The sequence below is a fragment of the Brassica napus genome, chromosome C9, assembly GCF_020379485.1.
Source record: "Brassica napus cultivar Da-Ae chromosome C9, Da-Ae, whole genome shotgun sequence".
NCBI lineage: Eukaryota > Viridiplantae > Streptophyta > Magnoliopsida > Brassicales > Brassicaceae > Brassica > Brassica napus.
In genome coordinates, this window is record NC_063452.1 from 2,242,808 (window position 1) to 2,267,660 (window position 24,853).

Below are 24,853 nucleotides of genomic sequence, written 5' to 3' on the forward strand. Positions count from 1 at the left end.
CAATGGCCAAAGACCCACTGGTTCAATCCAAAACAGCAACTTTTTCCTTTTCTATTTTCTTAACAATAAATAATTCGTTTTCATGGAGAACCGAAACAGCAAACATGACGCGGAGAAAATCTCGTTCGTTAAAATACCATCTCAACAAGTTCTATTATTAACAAAGCCTATGCACTACACATAAATGCAATAGGCACTATTCAATTCTTAAAATTATCGTAGCAATAAATCAAACACTATAGAGGGAGATATCTTATCATATATCATTATCATGTTATCCTGCATGTCCCCGTTATTATTGATATTTTAAATAACACAACCTAATTATAATATTTTTTTAATATTAGGGTTTTTGAGAGGAGCAAGCCCACATTGAATGCCACGCGGTTTTGTGTAGAGGGTAGAGACTTTTCCGTTTGCCACACAGCTGACTTTGGAGGCTTTACGTCCACTTTTGTAGTTAATGCTTTACACATTTGTATTTTACTTTATTTTTATTTATTAAATACTCGATTTTGAGAGACCGAAGAGTCCAAGACCAAGAGGGGTCAGCATATATATAGAAGAAGAAGGTGGACATAGACCTTTGTCGCCAAGCTTAACCATTAGATCCATCCAAAGCGACTAATAAGTGAGGCTAAGGTACTGTGACTCATCAACAACTAAAGTTGTTTCAGTTTTCTTCTATTTTCTTGGCAAAGAGTTGTAGTGAGAATTTAAGAAAGGCAAGAAGAGGAAAGGAGGGATTGTTAATTCATTTATTGATCAAGAGAGGTATTAAAATAATGGTGAGGCCTCCTTGTTGTGACAAAGGAGGAGTGAAGAAAGGGCCATGGACTCCTGAAGAAGATATCATTTTAGTTACATACATCCAAGAACATGGTCCTGGAAACTGGAGAGCTGTCCCCACTAATACTGGTATGTATAATCTTCATTCTTCATCTTTATCTCTCTCTCGCGGTGATATAACTATATATATATATCTTAAGATTTGTATATATTTTACATAGTATTGGGGTTATGAGGGTGAAAGATAGGAAATGCATATATATCAATATGGGTATGGACTGAGTTTGGTTAATATACACTTTGTTTCTTCTCCAAAAGGGTTTGATTGTGGAATTAGCATAATCAAAACCGTATTCTGAAACTAATTAGATAGGGTTTTGTTATTGACCTTAGGAAGTTAGGAGCAAAAATTAATACATGAAATTTTGTTATATATACACGTGAAGCTTAAGTTTTTACTCATTGGTTTTTATTTTATTTTAACCTTCATCGTCATTTGTAATTCAGGGTTGCTTAGATGCAGCAAGAGTTGTAGGCTTAGATGGACAAACTATTTAAGGCCAGGAATCAAGAGAGGCAACTTCACAGAACATGAGGAAAAAATGATTGTCCATCTCCAAGCCCTCTTAGGCAATAGGTAAATTTAATCAATCAACCCTTAATCAAAAGATTATTTCTCTAATATTATCTCACGCAACTTTTTGAAATCAAGAAAAGTAATACAAATAATAGAGGGCATTTAATTTTTTGGTGTAGATGGGCTGCAATTGCTTCATATCTTCCACAAAGGACAGACAATGACATTAAAAACTATTGGAACACTCATTTGAAGAAGAAACTCAACAAAGCCAATCAAGATTCTCATCAAGAACTTGATCAATCAAGAGATCGGTCCTCGCTCTCTTCTTCTCCATCATCTTCTTCTGCCAATTCGAACTCTAACATACCAAGAGGTCAATGGGAAAGAAGACTTCAAACTGATATTCACTTGGCCAAGAAGGCCCTCTCTGAGGCTTTGTCGCCTGCCGTAGCACCGATCGTTACGTCAACGTTGGCCACTACGGCGACAACATCATCTTCTTCTGAATCAAGACGTTCTTCTTCCTCAACATGCGGTTTTCTTCGGGCGCAAGAAACATCTACCAGATATGCCTCTAGCACCGAGAATATAGCGAAATTGCTTAAAGGGTGGGTGAAGACCTCACCAAAGACTCAGAACTCCGCTGATCAGAAGAATCCTCCAGATTCTGAGACAAAAGAAGTGATGAGGAGTGATGATGTTCAGGAAGACTGTGCAGGGGGATTTCAAGCATTTTCCGGGTTTGATAACTCGAACGATTGTGACTCACCATATCATCAGACTAAACTTTCACCTGATCATGAGACTAAACAAGACATAACTGGATGTAGTAACCAAAGTCAATTGTCCTTGTTCGAGAAGTGGCTGTTTGAGGATTCTGGTGGACAGATTGGTGATATTCTGCTGGATGAAAACCCTAACTTCTTCTGAATAACTTGGTTAATCAGATGGTTCTAAATTTAGGATCCTCTTTGTTTTTTCTTTTTCTGATTTTTTTTTGGGATTTCCGAATTAACTTGCTTAGATTATCGTGAGCTAAGTCTCTAGTAATTTTTTTTATTTTTCTCGTTAATTACACAATTAATAATGTTGTGTTTTACAAATGGTCTTCTGAATTCTTAAGGGGGCTGAAATATGTCCACCCAAATATTGAAGTATTGGTGAAAAATCATATATCTTTTATTTTTCTATTTATCAAATTGTCATTTTGAATTATTGTTTTTCTTTCTGAAGCATGTTATGTTTGAGATCTCAACATAAAAAGAATCTATATGCTACAATTCAAACTTATACATTAACGCCAAACAAAACTAAATAAAAAGACGGAAATTCAAGCTTAGCTGCTTGTTAAATACTCGGGGTTGTAGTTTAATATTGTTGTAAATATAAAATGTGATTTGTGTGTAGTGGATAAAAACTACAGTCATAGAAAAGTAAAATACTTCGAGCACTATTAGTGGCGGTGTTTTGAAATCCGATCCGGATCTTTGTTTAAACCGATAAATTCGGTGACCCAAATATAATTTGATTTGGATTTTAGGAAAAACTAAAAACCGATTAAAACCCACAAAAAATTACTAAAACTCAGAACTCAGCAACCGGTTGAACCACTGGTTAAACCAGTAAGTAACTTTTATTTCTTTTTCAGATTTCTTAATTATGTTATTAAAATTTGTTTTTTATTCAAATTAAAAATTTAGGTTTTTAGATTTTACTAGTATATTTTTCTGCTGCCTGATATCAACTATGTATCTCCCTTTTATTATTTTTTGTGAATCTCAATTATACTATTTAATTTGTGATTTATTTGTGTGTTTTCAAAGATTTTGATGAAGATTTATTCCATTTGAAAAAATAAAGTCAACGATGATAGAGATAACCAAAAATTAGTTAGTGTGATGTGGTCGATATTAGTTTATTTTTTGTTATCGATAATCTATTATTACAGTTTAATATTTAACTTTGGTTTTTTTATTTATAGTTTAATTTTACCATTCACATTTCACATTTAAATACTTATGGAATTCAAGTCTTGATATTTTTTATTAGATGTCATAATTTCTAACTTATTACAAAAATTGTTAATTAGTCTTAATTATTTTTGATAGTTTGTATGTTAAATGAAAAAGAAAAACAAAATTTAAGTGTTTTCTAAATATTTTTAAAACATAAAATATGTATTATAGTGTGTTTCCAGAAAAAAAAAAGACTATAGCGATGCTGGTGCTCTTAGTACTTAACAACTTGCCCTTTTATAGACAGATCACTCAAAAAAATATTACATGAAGATTATTGGAAGATGAATTTGTACAGAGTTTGTGAATTTTAAAAGTTGATATATTTAAAAAAATTATGTGAATTGTGAAAATTTATATACAATGACTTATAAAATTAGATTAGTATAGATTTTCTGTATTACTTTTTCTATCATTCTTTTTGTAAATCATATAGCATGATTATTTATTCTTTCAAACTAAAAAAATAAAAATATTAATACATACAAAATTAAGCAATTCTTTTAAATAGTTTCTTTTAAGTTTTTGTCACAAAACAAATACTCAAAGAAGAAAATGATCAAAAGAGGTTTTATTAAAAAATTAAAAGATTATTTTACCCCTTGTTTATAGATATATAAATAATAAAAATATTTTTTTTATTTTGAATTATATGTTTTAAAATCTGAAGTTTTTTTCTAATTTTTAAACAACCTTTCGATTTTTTTTTCAAAAAAATTTGTCAATTTTTTTAAATACAAAAATTCTTTTGAAACTATTTTAAAATTTTTTATTTTATTTTTAAAATATTTATAAATATAGTTATATATTCAAAAATGATAAAAGAATATAAAAATAATTATATATCCAAATATGTAAAAGTATATAAAATGTAATGAATTATAATTTTGGATTTGGGATTTGGATTTAAAGTGCAATAGATATTTGCTAAGTATATCTATTTTGTTTTCTAATTTTTTTATTACATAGATTTTGAAAATCACATAGATACATATGATATTTTAAAAGTTGAGTTTTATTAGTAAAAATGAATAGAATTCATCTTATAATAACACTAGATTTAGTTAAAATTAAAGAATCAATAATAACTAAACTTTTTGAATAACAAATGATTTCAATGAATTTTAAATTTTTGTAAACTAATAATAATATACTCTAATAAGATTTTTGAAATCGAAAAACCAATAACATTGAATTCTCATTTTTTTAAAAAGTTTACGAGAATTCCCTTATCAATAATACCCCTGCATTTATTTTAGCGTAAAACAGCGGAGCCGCTCAGTAAAATCAAATCGTAGATTTAAAGATAGCCTTAAGGATTTTAACGACCTACTAATAAAAAAATTAGTACTACTAGTACTAGTAAAGAAAATTAAACAAAATATTTATTGCGTGAAATAAATGGGGCCGACAAACTATTTATTAAAAACAGAAAATAAATTAAAAACGGGATGGATTGGAAGTATTACTGTTGAAAGTGATGAAGAATTAAAGTTTGACTTTCTTTCTTGTGTGACCTTGTGAGTTATGACTTGCATCAAATAGTCATTAAAGTACTATAAGAAAAGTCAATGTCACCATCAATTTAGCTACTCCTTTCTTGTTAAGATAAAGCCAGTTGTCGTGCGATGGTGAAAATAGTAGAACCATGTTTACAAAAGTGAACCGCTTGTGTTATTGTTTGTTGGATTATGGTTCAATTGACCTAACCGATTATTTCAAAAAAATTGTCTCACCAATCTCGTATCAACATGGAAACTGTAATCCAAAAAAATAAAAAATAAATAAAGAGGCAAAATAAGTAGCAGCAACTTTGCTGTAAAGCAAATTAAGCAATGTACGGCAAGAACCTTATGAAATTTCTTGGCTTTTGATTTAATTCTCTTCTGCCGTAATTTGTGTTATTGTTTGTTGGATTATGGTTCAGTTGACCTAACCGACTATTTCAAAAAAATTGTCTCACCAATCTCGTATCATCATGGAAACTGTAATCCAAAAAGAAAGAAGAAAATCAAATAAAGAGGCAAAATAAGCAGCAGCAACTTTGCTGTAAAGAATGTACGGCAAGAACCCTATGAAATTTCTTGGCTTTTGACTTAATTCTCTTCTGCCGTAATTTTATGAAACTTTTTATCGATTATAGAACAGTATATAAGTGTACACAATAATATATAGATGTAAATATTTCACATACATCTCGATGTATATACCTGTACAGTTTCTTTGCATGTGTATAATAGAAGGTAAAAACTACACTACAATGTTATGTGCATATATGATTGTAACGAAATAAATAGTTTACATCAGGTCCAAATTCAAGGAGGTATATCTTATGAATAATTAGCAAACAAGTAGAAAATTTGAAGCACTTGTGTATTTCTAGAATTCTTTGTTGCTTAATTGAATAGGCTAGACGTTAATCAATTGTGAATATTTGGCGAGCTTTGGTCTTGGGTCCGAGGACTTCAGCCCAATGGCAAAGAAAAGGGTGTTAAAAAGGAGCTGAAGAATCATGTGCGGTTCATGTGATCTCAAAGCCCAACGCCTCCCTTCTATTTATTGCAACCATATTTCTCGCTTAGTCACATGTTAATACTACATCAGTTTGTTTTAAAAAAATTTGATGTTTCAATATATAAGATATTTTTATTTTTCTAGGTAATTTTTTTACTTTATTAAAAACTGTGCAATCAATCATATTTGATAATCTATTTTGTAATTGGTTGAATAACATTAATTTATAGTTTTAATGATATTTTCTAGATAAAACAATGATTTTTTTAATATGCATGTTTTTACCTAAACATCTTATATTTAGGAACAGAGGGAGTATGTTATTTTGATTGGGACATTAATTATTTAATAGCAGAGTGCCTAATTAGACTAGACGATAAATTGTTGAGTATCTACCAAGGTTAATTAAGTACATCCTATAGTACAGCAGTACAGGCGACAATATGTTATTTTTCAACTTCATATGTTTAAAAGAAAGTTTCAAGTCTGAAGTTATGGATCATTTGATATATTCTTTTTAAAATTTATACACTATATCCATTAAGCAATTTATTTAATTTTCTAAACTCACGCTTCATTATTTGATATTACATGAATAATGAAACCTAAGATTCCTTATCCCAATTAAAACATAAGATTGACCGCTGAGTAGTCAAAGATTACACATCACTAATACTAATGGAAGCTGGGAATGAGGGTTGGGTTGTTGAGACACAAACTCTCTTTGCTTTATTTCATTAATTAAATCTGTATCCTTATCATAAATCATAACCATCATTACTCCACTAACCACTTTGGCTTTTGTAATTAACGAATTGCAATCTTACTTTGTAATGCCTTGTAGAAAGAAATTTAATCATTTTGATTATTCTAGTTACTTACTAGATGTATATAGTTCAGATTTATTTTCCTCTGGGTTGATTTTACTGCGCCTCTCAATATGATGACATTTTCAGTTCATCTTAAACTGAACCAAACGTTAGACACAATAATATATCTTATCTGGATTATTCGATTTCGCTCAAATTCAAACATTAATATGTGACAAAGTACTTCTAACTAAAAAAATAAATAAGCAATTATTGATTCTTAATTATTATCATATTTATGTTACTGTATTAAGTATTACTCTTAAGTTTCATTTTAGGTCATATGTTGAATTCCTAACAAATGCGTCTATTAGAAATCGGGAACCACAAGCGCTTGGTTATGCGACTAGTTTTTTTCAATAACATCTCAAGAGTTACGTCGAATCCAAAGGTTTTGCATTCTTATATCTAATTTCGAATGGGGAAAATTTCAAAAATCTCCTGCATGATTATCCGAGATTGATGGAACATATGAATTGGAGCATTTGATGTCAACTGAAATACGAATGAATGTATGCACGTGTAATTGAAAAAATCAAGACGTAATTGCAAGTAGCAAAAGATCGTGAAGGATTGCGTTGTCCTCATAATGTACAAAATAGGTTTGGTAGCCCATCTTATCAGTCCCACGTTTTTAGGTCGAAATGTACATTTATACACACTATTTTTGTTCATGCATTTTCATCACGCGATCTACACATATTGATTGTTATTTAGATTACATACAAATTTAAAATTTTTGATCGTAAGTCAACAAAGTGGGTCACAGTACCACGTATCCAATACAGACAGTTCTTATCTATGCATAGTATTATCTCGAAGTCGATACTAAGTCATATTCTTTACGACACGTATAAATAGTTTTCGTAATCATACGTACGTGTTATTAGAACATAATGGATGAAGAAGAAGAAGAAAACATGGGGTTAAGGGGCCACCACAGTACATATTAGGTCTTCCATCCATTAATGGGCTCTTATGATTAAATTATGACTTAATAAGGTGATTTGAGAACTTAAAAACCTTTGATAGTGCTAATGATTTTTTTTTTTCTCAGATAGAACCTCGTAGAGGTTCTTAAATAATTTTTTTTTTTAAGTAGAACAATTTAAAAAAAAAACATACATAGAAAGAAGAGAAAAGAGAAACAATGAAAACAAAAAGAGAGAGAACAAAACAACAACAAGACCAACAAATGTTGGTTGAAAGTGTCGTTGAAATATAGAAAAAAAAAGCAAGATGATTACAAAAATTTAGAGATAAAAAAACATAATTGGGAACCAAACTGGTGACAGAAACCACTCGTATAAAAAGATCAGACATATAAACGTAATGGTCATGTATGCACCTGGACAATCGAATATAAGGTAATCATCATCTCGCTAGTTATCCAATTCTTCATCCACCCAATCATGTAAGCTATCATCAAGGTATCTGTGGATTAAGAGTTAAGGATTCTCCATGCAATTTTCTAACATATAAAGGCAACATAATTAAGACAGGAGGTAGTTAAATTCTCATTTTATGTCTATGTAACAACAAAAAGGATACTCCATGCAGTACATGAGGGCACCATTAGGACCAAGCCCGACCTCCTCCATTACATCTTCCAAAGAAACAAGTTCTCTGATATCTGCAAACAGCAAAAAAGTGTGAAACCAAGAAATTGAGAGGCACTATAAACCCAAGGGATTTTGATTGAATAACTCACCAAAGATCGACGGTAGTGGAAGTATGAAACAAATTCAGACGGGCAATTTTTACACAGCACCTACATCAATAACATTTAACTTACTAAGCCCTACCAGAAAATATGGAGGTAGACCAATGATTATCGAGTTGTTTTTTTTACCTCTATAGGAGTTGATACTTTCTTCTCACTTATTACATCATATTTCTGTTTCTTTGTCCCAGCTTTTAGTCCATGCCATGGTAACAAAGCAAAATCTTCCACAAAAACTCAAATAAAGCAAAGAGAGTGAATGATTCTAAAAGATGCAGGAAGCTGTGAATGTGTCGCTTGGGAACTTGCTTTCGTACCCATTTGTGAGAGCTGAAGTAGTGAAGAACACGCTTGCTATAAGAGGAGCTCACTACAATTTTGTCAAAGGCACATTTGAGAAGAGAGGAAAAGATCCGGTTCGGTGACGAGAACGCCGTCGACGGCGAAACCGGAAACATAGTTGTTCGTGACGACGATCGAGTTTCTGGGGAGGAGAGTCGGGAGGCGAGAGAGAGGCTGCAAGAGACGGAGATCGGTGAAGGAGAGACATTGAGGAACGATGTGATAAGCGACGGAGAGACGACGACCGTTGGTGGAGGATGAGGAGAGATTTCGACAGAATCGACGACGAACAAACAGATCAAACATCATCAAGCCTTGGAGATTTCGACAGAATCGAACGCTAAGAGTCGATGACATCGAAGAGGAGAACGAAAGAGAGAGAGACATGACTTTTTCCCTTTCGTCTAAAATGAACCAACCAATACCCTGCTGCCACGTCTAGGGTTTTTACCGATCCTAAACTCACCTAATTAAGGACCGGTTCTGTTTAATAACACCATTTTTTATTTAATTTTTTCTCTTTATTACTTTAGAACCTCCATCTCAACCTACCGATGGAGGTGGTCTTACAAATACAAGCTTAGCTGTTTTCTTCCTTTTAGAACCAATCACTTTGTTTGGTCTTAAAGAAAAGCTTTATCATCATTTTAGGGTTTTCTAGCAAAATTGAACATTAGTTGCATCCACACAGCACCCACTTTTCTATATTATATTATTCGCTTGCTTATGGTTATGATTATTAATCAGTTAGTTAAATCCATAAAATGATTACTAAGCGCTATGCTGGTTGGAATATAAGAAGTGTTTTATCTTCTTCTGAAAGTTGCATATAGCATCAGTTTTGGGAGAAATTCATCTAAAACGACAATAATGTCAATAAAGACGGGTGCCTAACTCACAAAGTGGTGGCTCACTGGCTCCAGATCTCGTGGTTTATATTGCAAGTGAACGTTTTTATGTATCTCCTATCTTATTGACATTTTTTGGTTCATACAACGAGAAATAAAAAAGGCTTATGACAAATAAGTCTCTTTTCTAAGCCTAGCGAAGTTTCAAATTCTGATTCAGCATAACTTGCTCAATCTTTTCTAACTGGTGAGTATTCAAGAAAAAAATTTAGACTTTATTACAATATTACAAACACATGTGAATAAATGGATAGTTGTGGACGCCAAAAGAAAATTAAATTACAAAATATATATATGTACATACATGTATGATGTACGCATTTAAAAACAAATCTCTGGTAAAATAGCTAGGTAAGTTTTCACTTTTCATCTGTGATGATACATGATACATTCCTTGGAAATGTACATGTACACGTCTATAAATACATATACGTATTACTGACATACACATGCATATAGAATTTTCTAAGTGGTTGTTTGTTGATTGCTATAAATATATCATCTAGGGTTAGGGTTAACAACTGAGGGCCTCTTGTAATTATCTCGAGCTTTCACTCTCTTTCCATCTCCCACCGTAGAAAATTAGAAATTAAAATTAACAAAAAACTTTATATAACTTTTTTTTCCTTTTTCTTCTCAAATATATAGCTCACACTAATACATTATCATATACAAGTTAAGATTTCACAAAAGAGCCAAGAAGAAGAACTATGAGGAAGCGTCAAGTGGTGTTAAGGAGAGCATCGCCGGAGGAGCCTTCTAGAATCTCCTCGACGGCTTCCTCTCGGATGTTGAGAGGTGTGAGATACGGCGAGTGTCAGAAGAACCACGCCGCAGCAGTTGGAGGCTACGCCGTTGACGGCTGCCGGGAGTTCATGGCAAGCAACGGAGAGGAAGGTACGGTGTCAGCGCTAACTTGCGCCGCCTGTGGCTGCCACCGCAGTTTCCACCGGAGAGAAACCGAGGTTGTTTGCGACTGTGAGTCACCTCCCTCGAGTGGGAATTAGACCAGCAAAACTAGAGCTGGCTAAAAAATTGTTCCTGTCTTTGTGTGTTATATATTCTCATAGGGTGAAACTGAAAATATTATAGCTTTCTTAATGTCAAGGATTTGTGTCTCTTTAAGAATTTTCAAAGTACACTTATTATATATTGAAAGTGGTAAAAGATTTATTGTAATTGGATGCCTTCTGAGTTTGAGAATGTTTTGGAAAATTGGGTTTTAAATAAAATGTGAAGATTATTGTTGTTTCATGTTTTATCATGTTTGATCTTTTTCGGTATTGGTCATATTTATGTATTTTAATTTGTTTGTCCAACCATATATCGTTCCAAAGCTATTTCCACTTAAGACAATTGTTAATTGTATTGTGAAGTGGATTGGTAACAAATTAAATATGTGTATCTTTTTATGAATGGATGAGAATGAGATTTGAATGTTCCTTTAACATATTTGGAAGGTTCTTCTCTTCTGGTGAAGTTATATGAATATAGTAACACAATTATTGGTTCCCTCAATTAATTCTTCGATATATTTTAATTTGATTTTTTGAGACCACTCCTTTAGTTTTTGTTTTCGCATGAGAATTGTGGAGTTAAGCTTGAAACTGTTGTTCTCTTATAGCACTATTACATACTTGCTGTTATTTTTTAATTATGGCATGATAAGATCAACTTCCTTCACGAATATGCCTTGCATATATACATGTTTATAATTCTAAAATAGTATTTTTTTTTTTGAACTTAATTAATTTTATTATTCTAATCTTTTATTTTTGCTTTAGAAGTGAGATCTTTCAAATTTTTATATGACATGATTAGAACAGATAAGAAAATAACTTTGAAAAAAAAGGGAGGAAGAGGCCCACAAATCTTATCCTTGTTGGTTGCTAACTTGCTATGATGTTTTTAATTGATTTATTAAAGAACCGTTAAGGCTAATGATCATTCACAATAATGGCCTGTGACTTCTGAGCTTTTGTCTTCTATAAAATCAGAAATAGGTGGGAATTAATCTAAGTACGTACATTAACAAAGCAATAAATATAACGAAGGAATGCCAAAAGAAGAAAAAAAACGACCTTGATATAACTTCAAAGAGATTGTGTTGTTATTACTGCTATAAATTAATTACAACATTCTGTATCACATTTAGTTTGTTAATTGAATTCAAAATTAACATAAACAACTGAGGAAGTTAGATATTTTCGTACGAAGAAACTTAGATATCTTTGGCTGGTTTATAGATTTGAAATGACATGTGAACTGTATCATCATGAACGTACATTGTTAGGTATTTGAGTATGGAGAGAAACAATTCCAACTGCATATATTTGTTAGCAACATTGTGCCGAACTTGGTCAGGCCAATGTCGATTTTAAAATCCCTAAATTTTCATATAAATATTAAATAATTGACATAGTAAAATGAGAAAATATATTATGTATTTATATATATATATATATATATTACTTGAGAAACAAATATTTAACATTTTATTTTGTATCAATTTACAGCACATGTGATAGAGCTAAATGAAAAAATTTTTTTCAAGCGGGTTTAGATCAGCACATATTCACATCATATTTCCAATTTCTTTATCATGAATCTAGCTAGTTATATTTCTAAGTTCTCACACACTCATTCACTTGCGACTCATTAATCATAATACATAGTATCCCATCGTGAACACGTACCTTACATTCCAGTTCTGATATTCATGATATCTTACACTATTCGCAACTCCATTTTCATATCGATCCTTGGTTCAATCCTACTCATGCTGTTTATTAGATTTTAATTAAGTTGGCCCCCATGACTCAACTGGACGTCTGGACCCAACATAATTAAATAAAAGAGAGAACTTTTGCGATTCGATTAACCCCGAGGATTACGAGCTAGCTACTATGGATTGTACATATATCGACCTAAACTAAACCAATTATCTTCTATCGATCTTCAAAAACTTAGCAACTGATTAGGCCAAATTTAACATTTTACCAAAAAAAAAAATTGATTAGGTCAAATCGTATCTTATATATTGGTTCTTCAAAAAACCGATCCAGTTTAGGTGAACATAGAGATCACTGAACAATTAATCCTAGTGAACCAAACAAATATTAGAGACTATTTTGGTTTATGCTGGTTTACTATTTGTGGAAACCAAAAAAGCGATTGGGTTCACTAACTGAACATGTAGAATCATGTATAGGAAATGGAAAAGGATCAGCAGGAGGTTTTAAATCACCGGAAGTAACCGGAGAGCGGCTAAGGGCGTTGATTATACGGCATGAGCCACCATTGACTGACGAATAGAAAAAAAAAAATCAAAATACTTGAAATTTTGAAAATTTAGCAACCCTTCTCCGTCTAGATTTAGACCTTAAATTACTCCATTATTAGTTCTAAAATGAAATATCACTCACAAATAGTCTAATAACAGAATTGTTGTGGATGGTTTTCCCGCTACCATCAGTGTATTAAAAGTTTTAGTTGAACAAAATTTATTTTGTATGTTAAATGAGTGAGTCGGCTTAATGTTTAACCTAAAAGCCCAAAATTGTGAATAAGCCCATTCATATATGTTATTTTTCCTTCACAAGACACCATATTAAAATCATAGTTATTCTTGGGAACTAAGAGGTTCACCAATCAATAGGATTTCATTATTTCATTATTTCAATTTCGATATCTTTTTAAAAGAAACAAAATATTTTTAAAAAAGTATTTTTAACGTCGCCAGCAAAACACTAAACCCTAAATCCTAATCCCTAAACCCTAAATCTCAAACCCTAAACCCTTGGGTAAACCCTAAACCTTTGGATAAATCCTAAACTCTAAATAAAACACTAAACACTGAACCTTAAACCCTAAATCCTAAACCCTAATCCTAAACCCTAAACTCTTGAGTGTTTTAGCGTTTATTGATTTTGATTTAGAGTTTAGGATTTATCCAAAGGTTTAGGGTTTATCCAAGGATTTCGGATTTAGGGATTAGGTTTTAGGATTTAGTGTTTTGCTGACGACGTTAAAAATATATATATTTTTAATTACTACTATTTTTTTATTTATTTCTTTTTACTTTTTAATTTTAAAAGCATAATATAATTTGATAATATTTTGTTTTCTTTTTTTAAAGATATCAATTTTGAAATAATGAAATCTATTGGTTGGTGAATTTATAAGGAGTGAACCTTAGAATAAGTCTAAAAATCAGACGAAATAGATATTTCCAAAAACAAAAGAAAAAAAGGAAAGGAAAACAGCGTAAAAGGAAACTACAAAACCCTCAATCACCGTCATCAAAAGGCGTCAAGAAGCAGTACTGTAATTTTTTTATAAACGGTAAAAAACAGTACTATCTTGTGGATTGTGGTAAAATCCCAAAGTCTCAAAATCTCTTTAAACTCTTGTTTTGAGTGAAATAAGCTGTAATTTTATATTTTTTTATCTAGAATTAACGCTGAAACCTTTTTTTTTGTAGCTGTTTAATTATTTTCTGTAGAATGTTTGATATAGATTTAAAGAGATTTAATTATTTATTTATATTTTTTGAACCAATATATAGGTGTTCTAAATATTTTGTTTTCTAAAAGTTTTTTTTGCAGTTTTTAAAATCTTTTTCTAAAACATAATTAAAAAAACTAGTTGCAAAAATTTTCTAGAACATTTTTAAATTAAATACTCGCCAATCATCACCGAGGTTTCTTAGACTATTGTTTCAGTAATCGTCTTAGATCATTGTTAGTGGTCAGACATACTCTTACCCCCTGTTCGGAATCGCGCTAGGCATTAGTCGGGCGGTTGTCATGGGCCTAGCGAATTAACAAAAAGTCGGAGATTAGTCGGGGATTAATCGGGGCCTAGTTTCTAAATATTTATCGAGCTTATATATATATATCAAGTTAACTTTGCATCGAAAATACAATGATTCTCGCTAGCTCATGTGGTAAGTGGTGCGCACTTTTGTTAAAGCACGCGGGTTCGACTACGTACGTCGTCTGTTACGTATATTTTTTAATTCTTTTCTTTTAAACGAAGGACAAAATAGTATTTCACCAGTCATCTTCGTCATTGACCTAGTTCTGTAAATCGACGCCTCCATTTATGTATCAGTTTTTTCACACGTTTATACATTTTAAAATCATTCCGTAGCTTCTTCCTATCAAATCTTTTGTAAATTTAACTATAATACACTTTTTGAAACACAAAATGAAACAAAAAAACGAAAATTTCTGAAAAATCCGATCAAATCTCCGATTAGGGTCGTTTCGCCACGGTGGTCGGCCGCCTGGACCGAGTTTTCGAACAGAGCTCTTACCATATATAATATTAATAGTTTTGTATTTGATTAATTGTTTAAATTTATTGAAAAAGAAGGTTCGTGCAATTATATTATGACACGTGTGTTTGGATTTCTCAAACATTTTTGACTATCTTAAATTAGATATTCATTTGACGTAAAAAATAGATATTCATTTAAAATTTTTGTTTTCTCTTTTTTTTCTGTATTTTTAACATATTTTATTATCTAAAACCTCTTTAAAAATTTGCTTAATTCAAAACTTATTTTATTTATTAGATTTTAAAAATAAATATTAGATTATTATTGCTTTATTATGTATATATAAGAATGATTTATTTTTATGTATTATTACCGAGGAAAAATGTAGGATATGACATCCCATAAATATTTTTTTTTAAGTTATATATTTGTTAAATAAAAAAAATTGAGTGGTGAAAGTTTTTTTCCAATGAGTTCAAACCAAAATTAAGTTTTCATGTTGAGGAACCTCATTGTTAGTGTGCTATCTTATATAGAGTCTTAGGAAAGGTTTATGAATATTAAACAATTTTTATAGCCACTATAATCGAATTTTTTGTTATCAAAATTACTATAGACTCAATTAACCAAACTAGAACTACAATCGCTTTTTATGACAAGCAAAAATAAATAAAACCTGATCTTTTTATAGATGCTGAAAAGTGAAAAGAACACAATTCACAGATGGTTATGGAATCTTCAGCATCTATAAAAATATAAACATAAAATTATGAAATGGGTGTTTTAACCACTGCGATCGTTTTCATAGGTGTTCTCCAATTTATTCTCCCGGTCATTTCTTATTTTTATTTTATTCTCCAAGAAAAAAGACTACGAATATTAATTTTTTACTTAACAGAAAACGTGTTTAATTATCACATGGTGGATTAAAAGGTTTAGTTTCTTAAAAAGAAACTCATCTTGAGAAGACAACAATAAGCTGGTACTTTTGGTCAAAAAAAAAAAAAAGCTGGTACAAGTGGTTTGAGCACATAAACTCATATTATTTTGTATAAATACGTCTCCCTATAATTAATTTTCAACCAGAGGATGTTATCTAGATTATGTTCATAAGTCTTTTAATTGTAACACGTGTTTCATAGGTTCCTTTGTTTATTTTTTTTTCATATAACAATCATCTTATATAAAACACACAGGAGTGGGAAAAAGATACACACAATTTGGTCTTTGATTCCCCAAATCTCAGCTTTCTCCGAATAAGTATATTACTAGTAATTCATGCTATCCCACTTCATTCTTTTTTTTTTCGCCATATAAAATTTAAAACTTATGTTTGCAAGACTTACTATTTACCAACATGTGGTCAACATATGAAGACAAGAATCATTTAATTGTTCTTTGTAACATTATTATTATTGTAAAATTCTATGAGTGGTGCTAAAAATCCATAGAGGCATGTATTTGTCAATTTACCACATAAAACTGATAAAACATCGTTACACACCTATGACCAAATACATTGTAAACTTAGATAAAACGGAAAATGTAGAGAATAAACTAATGCTGGAATATAATAAACTAATGTTGAATGTACGTCTTAAATCTTACAGGATGAGATTTTCTAAAACTCAAAGATAGAGAACCGTTGAACGCAAATCGCGTTTCCTCAATAGTTTGTGATTGCAAAAAGTAAAAATAATAGAGAATCGCTGCACAGAAAAATCACTTCATTTTGGACCTTCATAATCTTTTTTTTTGTATAACTGATTGGACCTTTCCCAATCAAAGTATATTATATCCCATTGGGAAATTACGTCGACCTATATTATTATATATATCCAGATAGCTAGCGAACCTTTCCAAATATATACAGTGAAATCTCTATAGATTAATAAAGTTGGAACTAGAACAAAACTATATTTTTTTATTAATTTATAAAGATATTAATTTATCGATATATTAATTGAACCAAAAACTCGATTTAAAACTATAAAATAGATTTTTAGTATACATAAATTTATAAAATATTAATTTAAAGAAGTTATACTAGATGTACGATTTTGTAACCATTAGTTACCTCAGGAACATTTCAAATTAGTAAGTGGTACACTGTGCACATGGTATATGGCAGTTAGGGCCAAAACCTCAGCATGTGTTTAAAAGTTTGTCCTCACCATGAAAAAGATATCTGTGACTTCACGAAATGCGTAAAATTATGGCAAGTAATTTATTTTATTTATTATATCAACAAACCCCATGTAGAGATAAAGCAATTTTCTAATCTAATTGCATATTTATGCTTGTTTTGTTTGGTAAACCGACATTTGCTAATCAAGACTATCTAAATTGTCTGGCCATCGCATAATCACTGCTGCATCTATTCTTTTTTTTTTTTTTTTTTGACATCGAAAAATTATATTAGACTATCATGCTCCTGTTAAGCCAGTCTCAATAGCTAACCAACTGGGAGCTAGACCGCTTACAAAATCTGAGTTTATTTCACGTGATCGGGCACCTTTTGCTAGGTGATCCGCACGGACATTTTCTGATCTAGGAATAAAAGAAATCGAACAGCTACGAAAATCATTGCAGAGGGCTTTAATCTCATCAAGTTCCACAGCCAGAGCCGGCCATTCTTCCTCCAAATGCACAAGTTTTACCAATTGTTCGCAGTCTGACTCCAAGTGGACCTCACGCCATCCCGCAGTTAGCAGCTCTTGCATTGCCCATAACATACCTTCTGCTTCTGCGTGAAGAGGTGATGATGTTTTTATATCTCCTTTCACTCCAAACAGAGTCGGTGCGTCGTCCTTCAGGAGCACAAAGCCCAGTCCCGTCGCTTCGGTTGTGCTTTTCCACGATGCGTCTACTTGGCATCGCCACTTTTGTATAGTACTATTTTGCAACGTCATGGCTTGTACTGGCCGATCTTCTGTTTGAGTCTCTGTAATCTCTGTGATTATTTGGGCTAGCTTCCAGCTCTCAGCTTCCTTTTGTGCGAATTGGACAGTGTCGTCGGGTGCTATGTCCTTTCCGTTGAAGGTTTTTTCATTACGTGCCTTCCATATGTACCAAGCTGTCCATGGAAAAGCTTCCAGCCTCGTTGGGTCCACTCCTCGTTCTTTTGCTCTATGTAGTAGGTAGTTAATATTCTCATATAGAGATTGACACGGAAAGATTCCCGGAGGGGAGGGCACAGTAGATAGTGCCCAACATTGTAGCGCAAGAGGGCAGAGGAACAGAGTATGGTTGATCGTTTCTTCATCAGCTCCACAGCGGGGACACGAGCTGTCTTGGGTGCAGTGGCGTTGTTTTAGTTGGGTCGATGTCGCAAGGAATCCCGAAGTGGCTTGCCATAGAAAGTGTTTCAGTTTCCGTGGAACTTTAACCTTCCAGATCGCCTTCTTGAGTGCTGTTGTGCTTGGTTCGAGACTGAGAGGAACCACAGACCTCGTTATGATCCCATGTGCCACTTCATATCCTGATTTTACTGTGTATAGCCCAGACTTTGTGAAATCCCAACATAAGCAATCAGGTCGACCTGTCCTACTAATCCTTAGTGAAATGATCGCTGGGATGTCTGCTGCATCTACAAACTCTTTTAGCATCTCTAAGTTCCATGTCTGAGAGGCGAAATCAATCAGATGGTGCACTCTTAGTTCAGGATCCCAGTGTAAATCTTTTGCTCTCGCCGGTCTCGCTGGAGTTACTGGAAGCCATGGATCCTCCCATACTTTTGTGGCGTGTCCATTCCCAATTTTCTTCCTGAGGCCTTGCTGTAAGACAGGGCGTGCTGCAATTATGCTTCTCCACCCATATGATGGGTTACTTGCCGAATTAATCATCATCGGACTCGAATGCCTGTAGTACCTGCCCTTGAGAACTCTTGCTAGGAGAGAGTGTGGATATTTGAGGAGCCGCCACATCTGTTTCGCGAGTAAGGCCAAATTAAAGTCGTGAAAGTCACGAAATCCCAATCCACCGCATTCCAGCGGGACACATATCTTATCCCAGGCAACCAAATGCAAGCCTCTATTATTAGCTTTCGTACTCCACCAGAACTTTGAAATAGCACTACTCAGTTTCTTTGTGATACCTTGAGGTAAGAGATAGCAGGACATGACGTACGTTGGGGTCGCTTGGGCTATCGACTTGATTTGCACTTCCTTTCCCCCTTTGGATAATAATTTCCCCGACCATGAGTTAGTGCGATCATTCATCCGTTCTTGTACGAAGCTAAAGACCTGTTTTTTCGAACCACAGATTTTTTCAGGAAGGCCGAGATACATTCCCATACCGCCTTCTTGGTTAATTTGAAGCGACCTTTTCAGGTCAGTTTTTGAGGACGCCACTACCTTGGAACCGAACAGAACTGAAGATTTTGACATATTCAGTTGTTGTCCCGAGGCGTTACCGTAGACGTCGATGATTCTCATCAGTTCCGTGCACTCAGAAACCTCCGCCTTACAAAAGAAGAGGCTATCGTCCGCGAACAATAAGTGAGAGACCGGTGGGCATGCTCTAGCAATTTTCATGCCAGTAAGCTTTTTGTCGTGTTCAACATGCTTAATCTGAGAGATCAATACCTCTGTGCAGAGGATAAATAAAAATGGCGATAAGGGGTCGCCCTGTCGCAGTCCGCGAGATGGTATTATTTTTCCTTTAGCTTCTCCATTTAGGAGGACTTGGTATGATACTGATGTAACACACTGCATGATTAGATGAATCCAGTGGCTCGCGAAACCCATTTTCTCCATAAGGGAATCAAGAAAGCTCCATTCCACTCGGTCATATGCCTTGCTCATATCGGTTTTTATCGCTACATATTTGCTTTGGCAACTCGGATTCGTCCGTAGAGCATGGAACATTTCTTGTGCCACCAGAATGTTGTCTGTGATGAGTCGTCGAGCCACGAAGGCTGATTGTGTTTCATAGATTAATTTCGGCATCATTCTCTTTAGCCGTGAAGCTAACACCTTCGAGATTATCTTGTAGCTGACGTTACATAAGCTGATTGGTCGAAATTCCGCCATCGATTTCGGTCGCTCCGTCTTGGGGATTAGACATATATTTGTCTGATTGAGTCTCTCATCCATCTCTCCCGTAACAAATAAGTGTTGCACCGTGCTGACTATATCCTTTCCAATCGTCTTACAGAACCGTTGATAGAAGAGACTGGTCATCCCATCCGGTCCCGGAGCTTTTTCTGGATTGATGGCGAACACAGCTTCTTTAATCTCATTCTCCGAAGGTGTCTTTGTGAGCGATTCATTCATTTCTTGTGTAACAGACGCGGTAATATACAGGAAGGCTTCTTCTCTATCACCTGGTATAGAAGCTGTGAACAGGGTACTGAAATAGTCTGTCGCTAGCTTCTCTAGACCATCCTCAGTTTCCACCCAGTTCCCCATGGAGTCCAAGAGCTTAGTAATGTGATTTCGAGCTCGGCGTTGTTTTGTCTTGGCATGGAAGAACTTCGTGTTCCTATCACCTTCCCTGAGCCACACAGCTCGACTTTTTTGCTTCCAAAATAGTTCTTCTTCGCGGTATGCTTCGCAGAGTTTCCATTTAATTTCCCTGCTGCATCTATTCTTTTCTCTAATGGAAAGCTATTTAAATTATTTGTAAAGTTAATGATTAGTTCTACCCCTTAAACCCTACCTTTTTTTGAACGACCCCTTAGAGCAGTATTAATGGGAGTGCTTAGACGGAAAAGTTTAGCAAAAGATCAATATAATAGTGGATGAGACCCACACAAAAATTAAGCACATGTACTTTTTCTGCCGAATTAAGCGCTGGTGTTAGCCATGTTTTGCGGGCCCCACTGACACGTGGCGGTCCGTGATTGGTTCGCTTTTAATTTTTTTTTTTAAATCAGAGAAAAAAAAAATTAAGCGGGTTAATGGTGCTCTTATAAACCCTACCTACTAGCACTTCAATAACATTAGTTAGTTCCCAAATTATAAATTTATGCTTGTTTGTTTGTACTTGAAGAATTAGGAAATCTTGAGAATAATATACTTCCTCCGTTCCTAAAAAAATTATGTTTTAGAATTTTCACACTTTTTAATAAAACATGTTAAAAGTTAACTATAAATGCATAATTTTTTTGTAATTTTATATTTTCTATATTTTTAAATCAATAAAATTTTAAAAAATGCAATTAATGTTCTTGAACTTCACAATTTCTCATTATTAGTTGACAAAAATTACATTAAAAATATAAAATATGTATTTTTTTGAAACAAATGTTTTCTCAGGAATGAAGTATATCAAAACAGGTACCTACCGGGAATGTAAGGATGAAAGGAAAAATGGATTAATGAGGAAATTAATCTAGATTATCCAATGAATCTTGGGTTCCAATAAACAAAACACGACTAATCATTGGATACTAATATAACATAATAATTAATATTTAACAGATTTTTTAAAAGAAACTGTCTTTTTTCTCGAAGAATAAAGAGAGATCTACGAAAAGGACACCTAGATCTTAGTTCGATCGCATATTAAATTAATCGACAAAAGTACTTTCAAGATAAAAAGCCAAACAATAATATTATTTATTAAATAAAACTATTAAATTGCACTAATTTATTAATTTCTGGGAAACTTGCACTTACTTTATCTGATCAAGCACTAATTTAGGGTTCATGTGATTTACCAAAAATCGACTTATAGTTGAGTTACTAATTCGGGTGATTAGTTGAGATAAACCTTCCTCTTATGGAAATATTTTCTGAGCTACTCAACGTGTTATATTATTAACTCACTGAGACAACTTCGTGGTAATGAGGATCAAATTAAAATCGGAAAACAAAATAATGAGTAGTAAAAACAAAAGCAAAAAAGAGCTAAAAGAGTTTTATCGATATAATAAATTGTATTAAGACGATAATAGCAGTGCTTACTCTCTATGATCTAAGCTAAACAAAGCTTAAGCTTCATTATTGCTCTTTCCCGAAGAAGAAGACGAGCCATTAGCGTTTCCGCCGTCAGCTCCATCGCCGTGTAGGTTGTGCTCTAAACCGTTTCCACCGTGAACGCCATCATCCTTGGCGTTGTTAACTGCTACGTCGTTGTCAACGCAATGTACGGTGGTTCCGCCAGCGACTGGCTGGTCGCGGCGGTTGTTGAAGGTGTTTTTGTTATTGTGCATCCACACCTTGAGTACTCCTTTATCGACTCCAACCTCACGGCAGAAGTCGCGCACGTCGTCCTCGTCGCGCTTCTGAAACTTCCACCCGATACGGTCGGCGAACTCGTGCATCTTCTCTTTCTGAGCTTGGCTGAACTTCGTCCTGAACCGCTTGCGAGAGCCTGGGGTAAGGTGGTGAGTGGAGAGGTTGTTGGCGGCGAAGTTGAGATCTGAGAACGGTAAGCTGTTTCCGCCGGGTTTATTGGTGCCGGAGAGAGCGAGTAGCATGTAAGAGGAGGATATAGGCGGCGGAGAAGAGGAAGTAGGGCTGCGACGGAGATGAGGAGCCGGTGGAGGTGGGTGGTGACGGTGGTGAGGCTGGTACTCGAGTGTGGAAGATGGAGGAAGAGACGGTGGAGGCACGGCTGAGGTGAGAGAGGAATCTTCAGGGTCACGGCGGTGGAAGTTACGGTGGCAACCGCAGGCGGCGCACTTGAGGGAAGTTGGATCGGAAGGTGTGGAAGAAGGAGACGGCATGAACTCCCCGCAACCGTCGAGTGCGTGACCGCCAATCGCTGCCGCGTGGTTCTTGAGGCATTCTTTGTAGGTGACGGCGATTGGGTGGTGGTGGTGGTGGTGGCGTTTGGTAATTCCGTTGCCGAAGGAGATTGGTTTGGCTGGTTGAATACGGGTTGGATTTTCGGGTTCGGGTTCAGGAGATTTAAGAGTCATATCCATTGCTTAAAACTCAAAAGCATCTATGGCTTTTTAATATTTTCAAGATAATCTTGTTAGCAAAGGGTTTAGGTTATGCTCTAACAGAAAATGATATTCAGAAAGGGAGAAGATAGATAAAAGAAACTCTAGATAAAGAGAGCTAATCAGCTTTTGGAGATCATTTAATATGTTTAAAATAAAACTTTTGGAGGATGGGGAAGATGTCTTATAAGATATCTGTGAATCTGGCGATGAATGCTTGCTAAGACAGAATAAAATAAAATAATCGACAAAAAACAAAGACAGAATAAAATAATTAATAGGATAAATGAAAACTAATAGATAATTAAATAGGAATAATAGTATTACATATATTTTAAAATAATATTCAAAAGACAGGGTTTCAGGATTGATGATTTAACTATGGTTAATGGCAAACTTGGACCCATAGCAGGGGTGGGGAATATATAGACTAGTAAATGTCTTCAACCTAGACTGTTATAAACTTTCTCATGCATTTTGACACTTCTTGTTTTGACTTTTTAAAACAACTTTATCAATTATCCCCTCTTCTATTTCAAATAATTAATTTTTAAGATATTTACACACAGATCAAAAAATTACTAATTTTTACTTAGTCTATTTCATTTGCCTAAAAACAACAATAACTACAGCTAATCCAACTAATAAAAATTATACTGCAGAATATAAATGGTTTTAAACGTCAAATTACATTTTTTCTTACATAAAAACTCGAAAACATTATTTAAAATAAAACAAAAACAAATTCTGAAAATACTATTTAAAGTGGAAAAGGAGGAAACTTTGATTATATAAACTCTCTCCTTCAGCTATGTTCTCTCTCTACGATCTGACACAGAGGAAGGAGGAGATGAAACCTCGGCCGGAGTTTCTTATGGTTCCGGTTCCAGTTCGAGTCTATCAGGTTCAATTATGGGAGGCGGTGATTCCTATACACCGACGTCGCCGGCTTAGTTTCCGAGAACCGGTGGCTCCGATAGCATCGGTTTCGTCGGCTTACGATTCCGGGAATCAGTGGCTCTAAAAGCACCGTTGTTTCTCCGGCTTCTCGGTCTGCGATCTTCGCTTTTGTTCTTCTTCGCTCAATCGACTCTTGATTTGAGACTCCATGTTGGTTGTTCTTGGATTGATTGTAGATGATTGATTTGTTTCTTCAAAGCGTGGATCGACGGTGGGTTTGGTGGGCTTGAGGACGGTGTTGGGTCGCGCCTTTCTCCGACTATGGTGGAAGATCTTCTTCACCATCCGATGCGTGGTGTCCGATCTCGGCATCTTGTTTTCCGGTATGCTTCCGGTGGATGTCGTTTAGTGTGTCGGTAGCGTCTTGCATGTCGGTGAAGAGCGGCGGCGATCTGATCTTATGACACGTGCCCTCGAGTGGAGGTTTCGATAACAGGTGGCGGCTTTGTGACACGTATTCCTCGCTGGTGAGGATCTTAACATGTGTCTCGACCACGAAATACGCGTGGTGCGATATGGCGCTTACGGGTTTGGGGTTTGGGTTGCGGCCCACTATAGTCTTTTCGTTTGCTCTTTGTGTTGAGCTCTCTGTCCTCTTTGTAACGTGTTTTTCGGCTTTGTCCTTTGGGTTCTGTCCATTTAATAAACTCTCGATGAAAGAAAAAAAAAGTGGAAAAGGGGGAACGACAAAAAAAAAGTGGAAAAGGAGGAAGTATTAAATTAAACCAGAATTTCACCATACAAATACAAGGAACCAATAAAATAATTGCAAAATAATTCACTTTTATAGTTTTATACGTTTATACAATTGAAATTTACCATTGCTCCACATACCAATTGTGTTTCTATCTACGGACCATTATCATTTTTTTCATTTCAAAAAGGCTTTGGTTGTTAACCCATTTTCGAATATCAAATTCGTCTATATTCGGATTTGGCCTACGGAATAAGCGATTAACATAGCTGATTAGG

At 34.2% G+C, this 24,853-nt stretch overlaps 3 protein-coding genes and 1 long non-coding RNA gene across 4 annotated transcripts; 2 read left to right on the forward strand and 2 right to left on the reverse strand.

Moving 5' to 3' along the window:
• The first annotated feature begins 518 nt into the window (after window positions 1–518).
• On the forward strand, window positions 519–2,559 carry LOC106397544 (transcription factor MYB30-like). Its single transcript, XM_013838141.3, has 3 exons — window positions 519–918; window positions 1,297–1,426; window positions 1,546–2,559. Exons 1-3 carry the CDS (start codon window positions 786–788, stop codon window positions 2,297–2,299), a joined length of 1,017 nt encoding a protein of 338 aa, XP_013693595.1. The 5' UTR covers window positions 519–785; the 3' UTR covers window positions 2,300–2,559.
• A 3,553-nt stretch (window positions 2,560–6,112) lies between these two features.
• Window positions 6,113–9,791, reverse strand: LOC106399442. Its single transcript, XR_001280020.3, has 4 exons — window positions 8,620–9,791; window positions 8,479–8,538; window positions 8,319–8,400; window positions 6,113–8,201 (listed from the first exon to the last, which is right to left on the reverse strand). It is a non-coding gene; the product is annotated as an uncharacterized LOC106399442 (long non-coding RNA).
• A 480-nt stretch (window positions 9,792–10,271) lies between these two features.
• On the forward strand, window positions 10,272–11,015 carry LOC125593269 (mini zinc finger protein 2-like). The gene has a single exon (XM_048769631.1). It carries the CDS (start codon window positions 10,451–10,453, stop codon window positions 10,745–10,747), a length of 297 nt encoding a protein of 98 aa, XP_048625588.1. The 5' UTR covers window positions 10,272–10,450; the 3' UTR covers window positions 10,748–11,015.
• Window positions 11,016–21,769: 10,754 nt separating this feature from the next.
• On the reverse strand, window positions 21,770–23,308 carry LOC106397194 (zinc-finger homeodomain protein 9-like). The gene has a single exon (XM_048769632.1). It carries the CDS (start codon window positions 22,898–22,900, stop codon window positions 21,962–21,964), a length of 939 nt encoding a protein of 312 aa, XP_048625589.1. The 5' UTR covers window positions 22,901–23,308; the 3' UTR covers window positions 21,770–21,961.
• Window positions 23,309–24,853: the final 1,545 nt, after the last annotated feature.

Bases quoted from the DNA above. Each gene is read 5' to 3' on its own strand.
- LOC106397544 (XM_013838141.3), top strand. From the start codon at position 786: ATGGTGAGGCCTCCTTGTTGTGACAAAGGAGGAGTGAAGAAAGGGCCA. The intron at 919-1,296 runs GTATGTATAATC...TTTGTAATTCAG, and splicing joins AGCTGTCCCCACTAATACTG to GGTTGCTTAGATGCAGCAAG. The intron at 1,427-1,545 runs GTAAATTTAATC...TTTTTGGTGTAG, and splicing joins CAAGCCCTCTTAGGCAATAG to ATGGGCTGCAATTGCTTCAT.
- LOC125593269 (XM_048769631.1), top strand. From the start codon at position 10,451: ATGAGGAAGCGTCAAGTGGTGTTAAGGAGAGCATCGCCGGAGGAGCCT.
- LOC106397194 (XM_048769632.1), bottom strand. From the start codon at position 22,900: ATGGATATGACTCTTAAATCTCCTGAACCCGAACCCGAAAATCCAACC.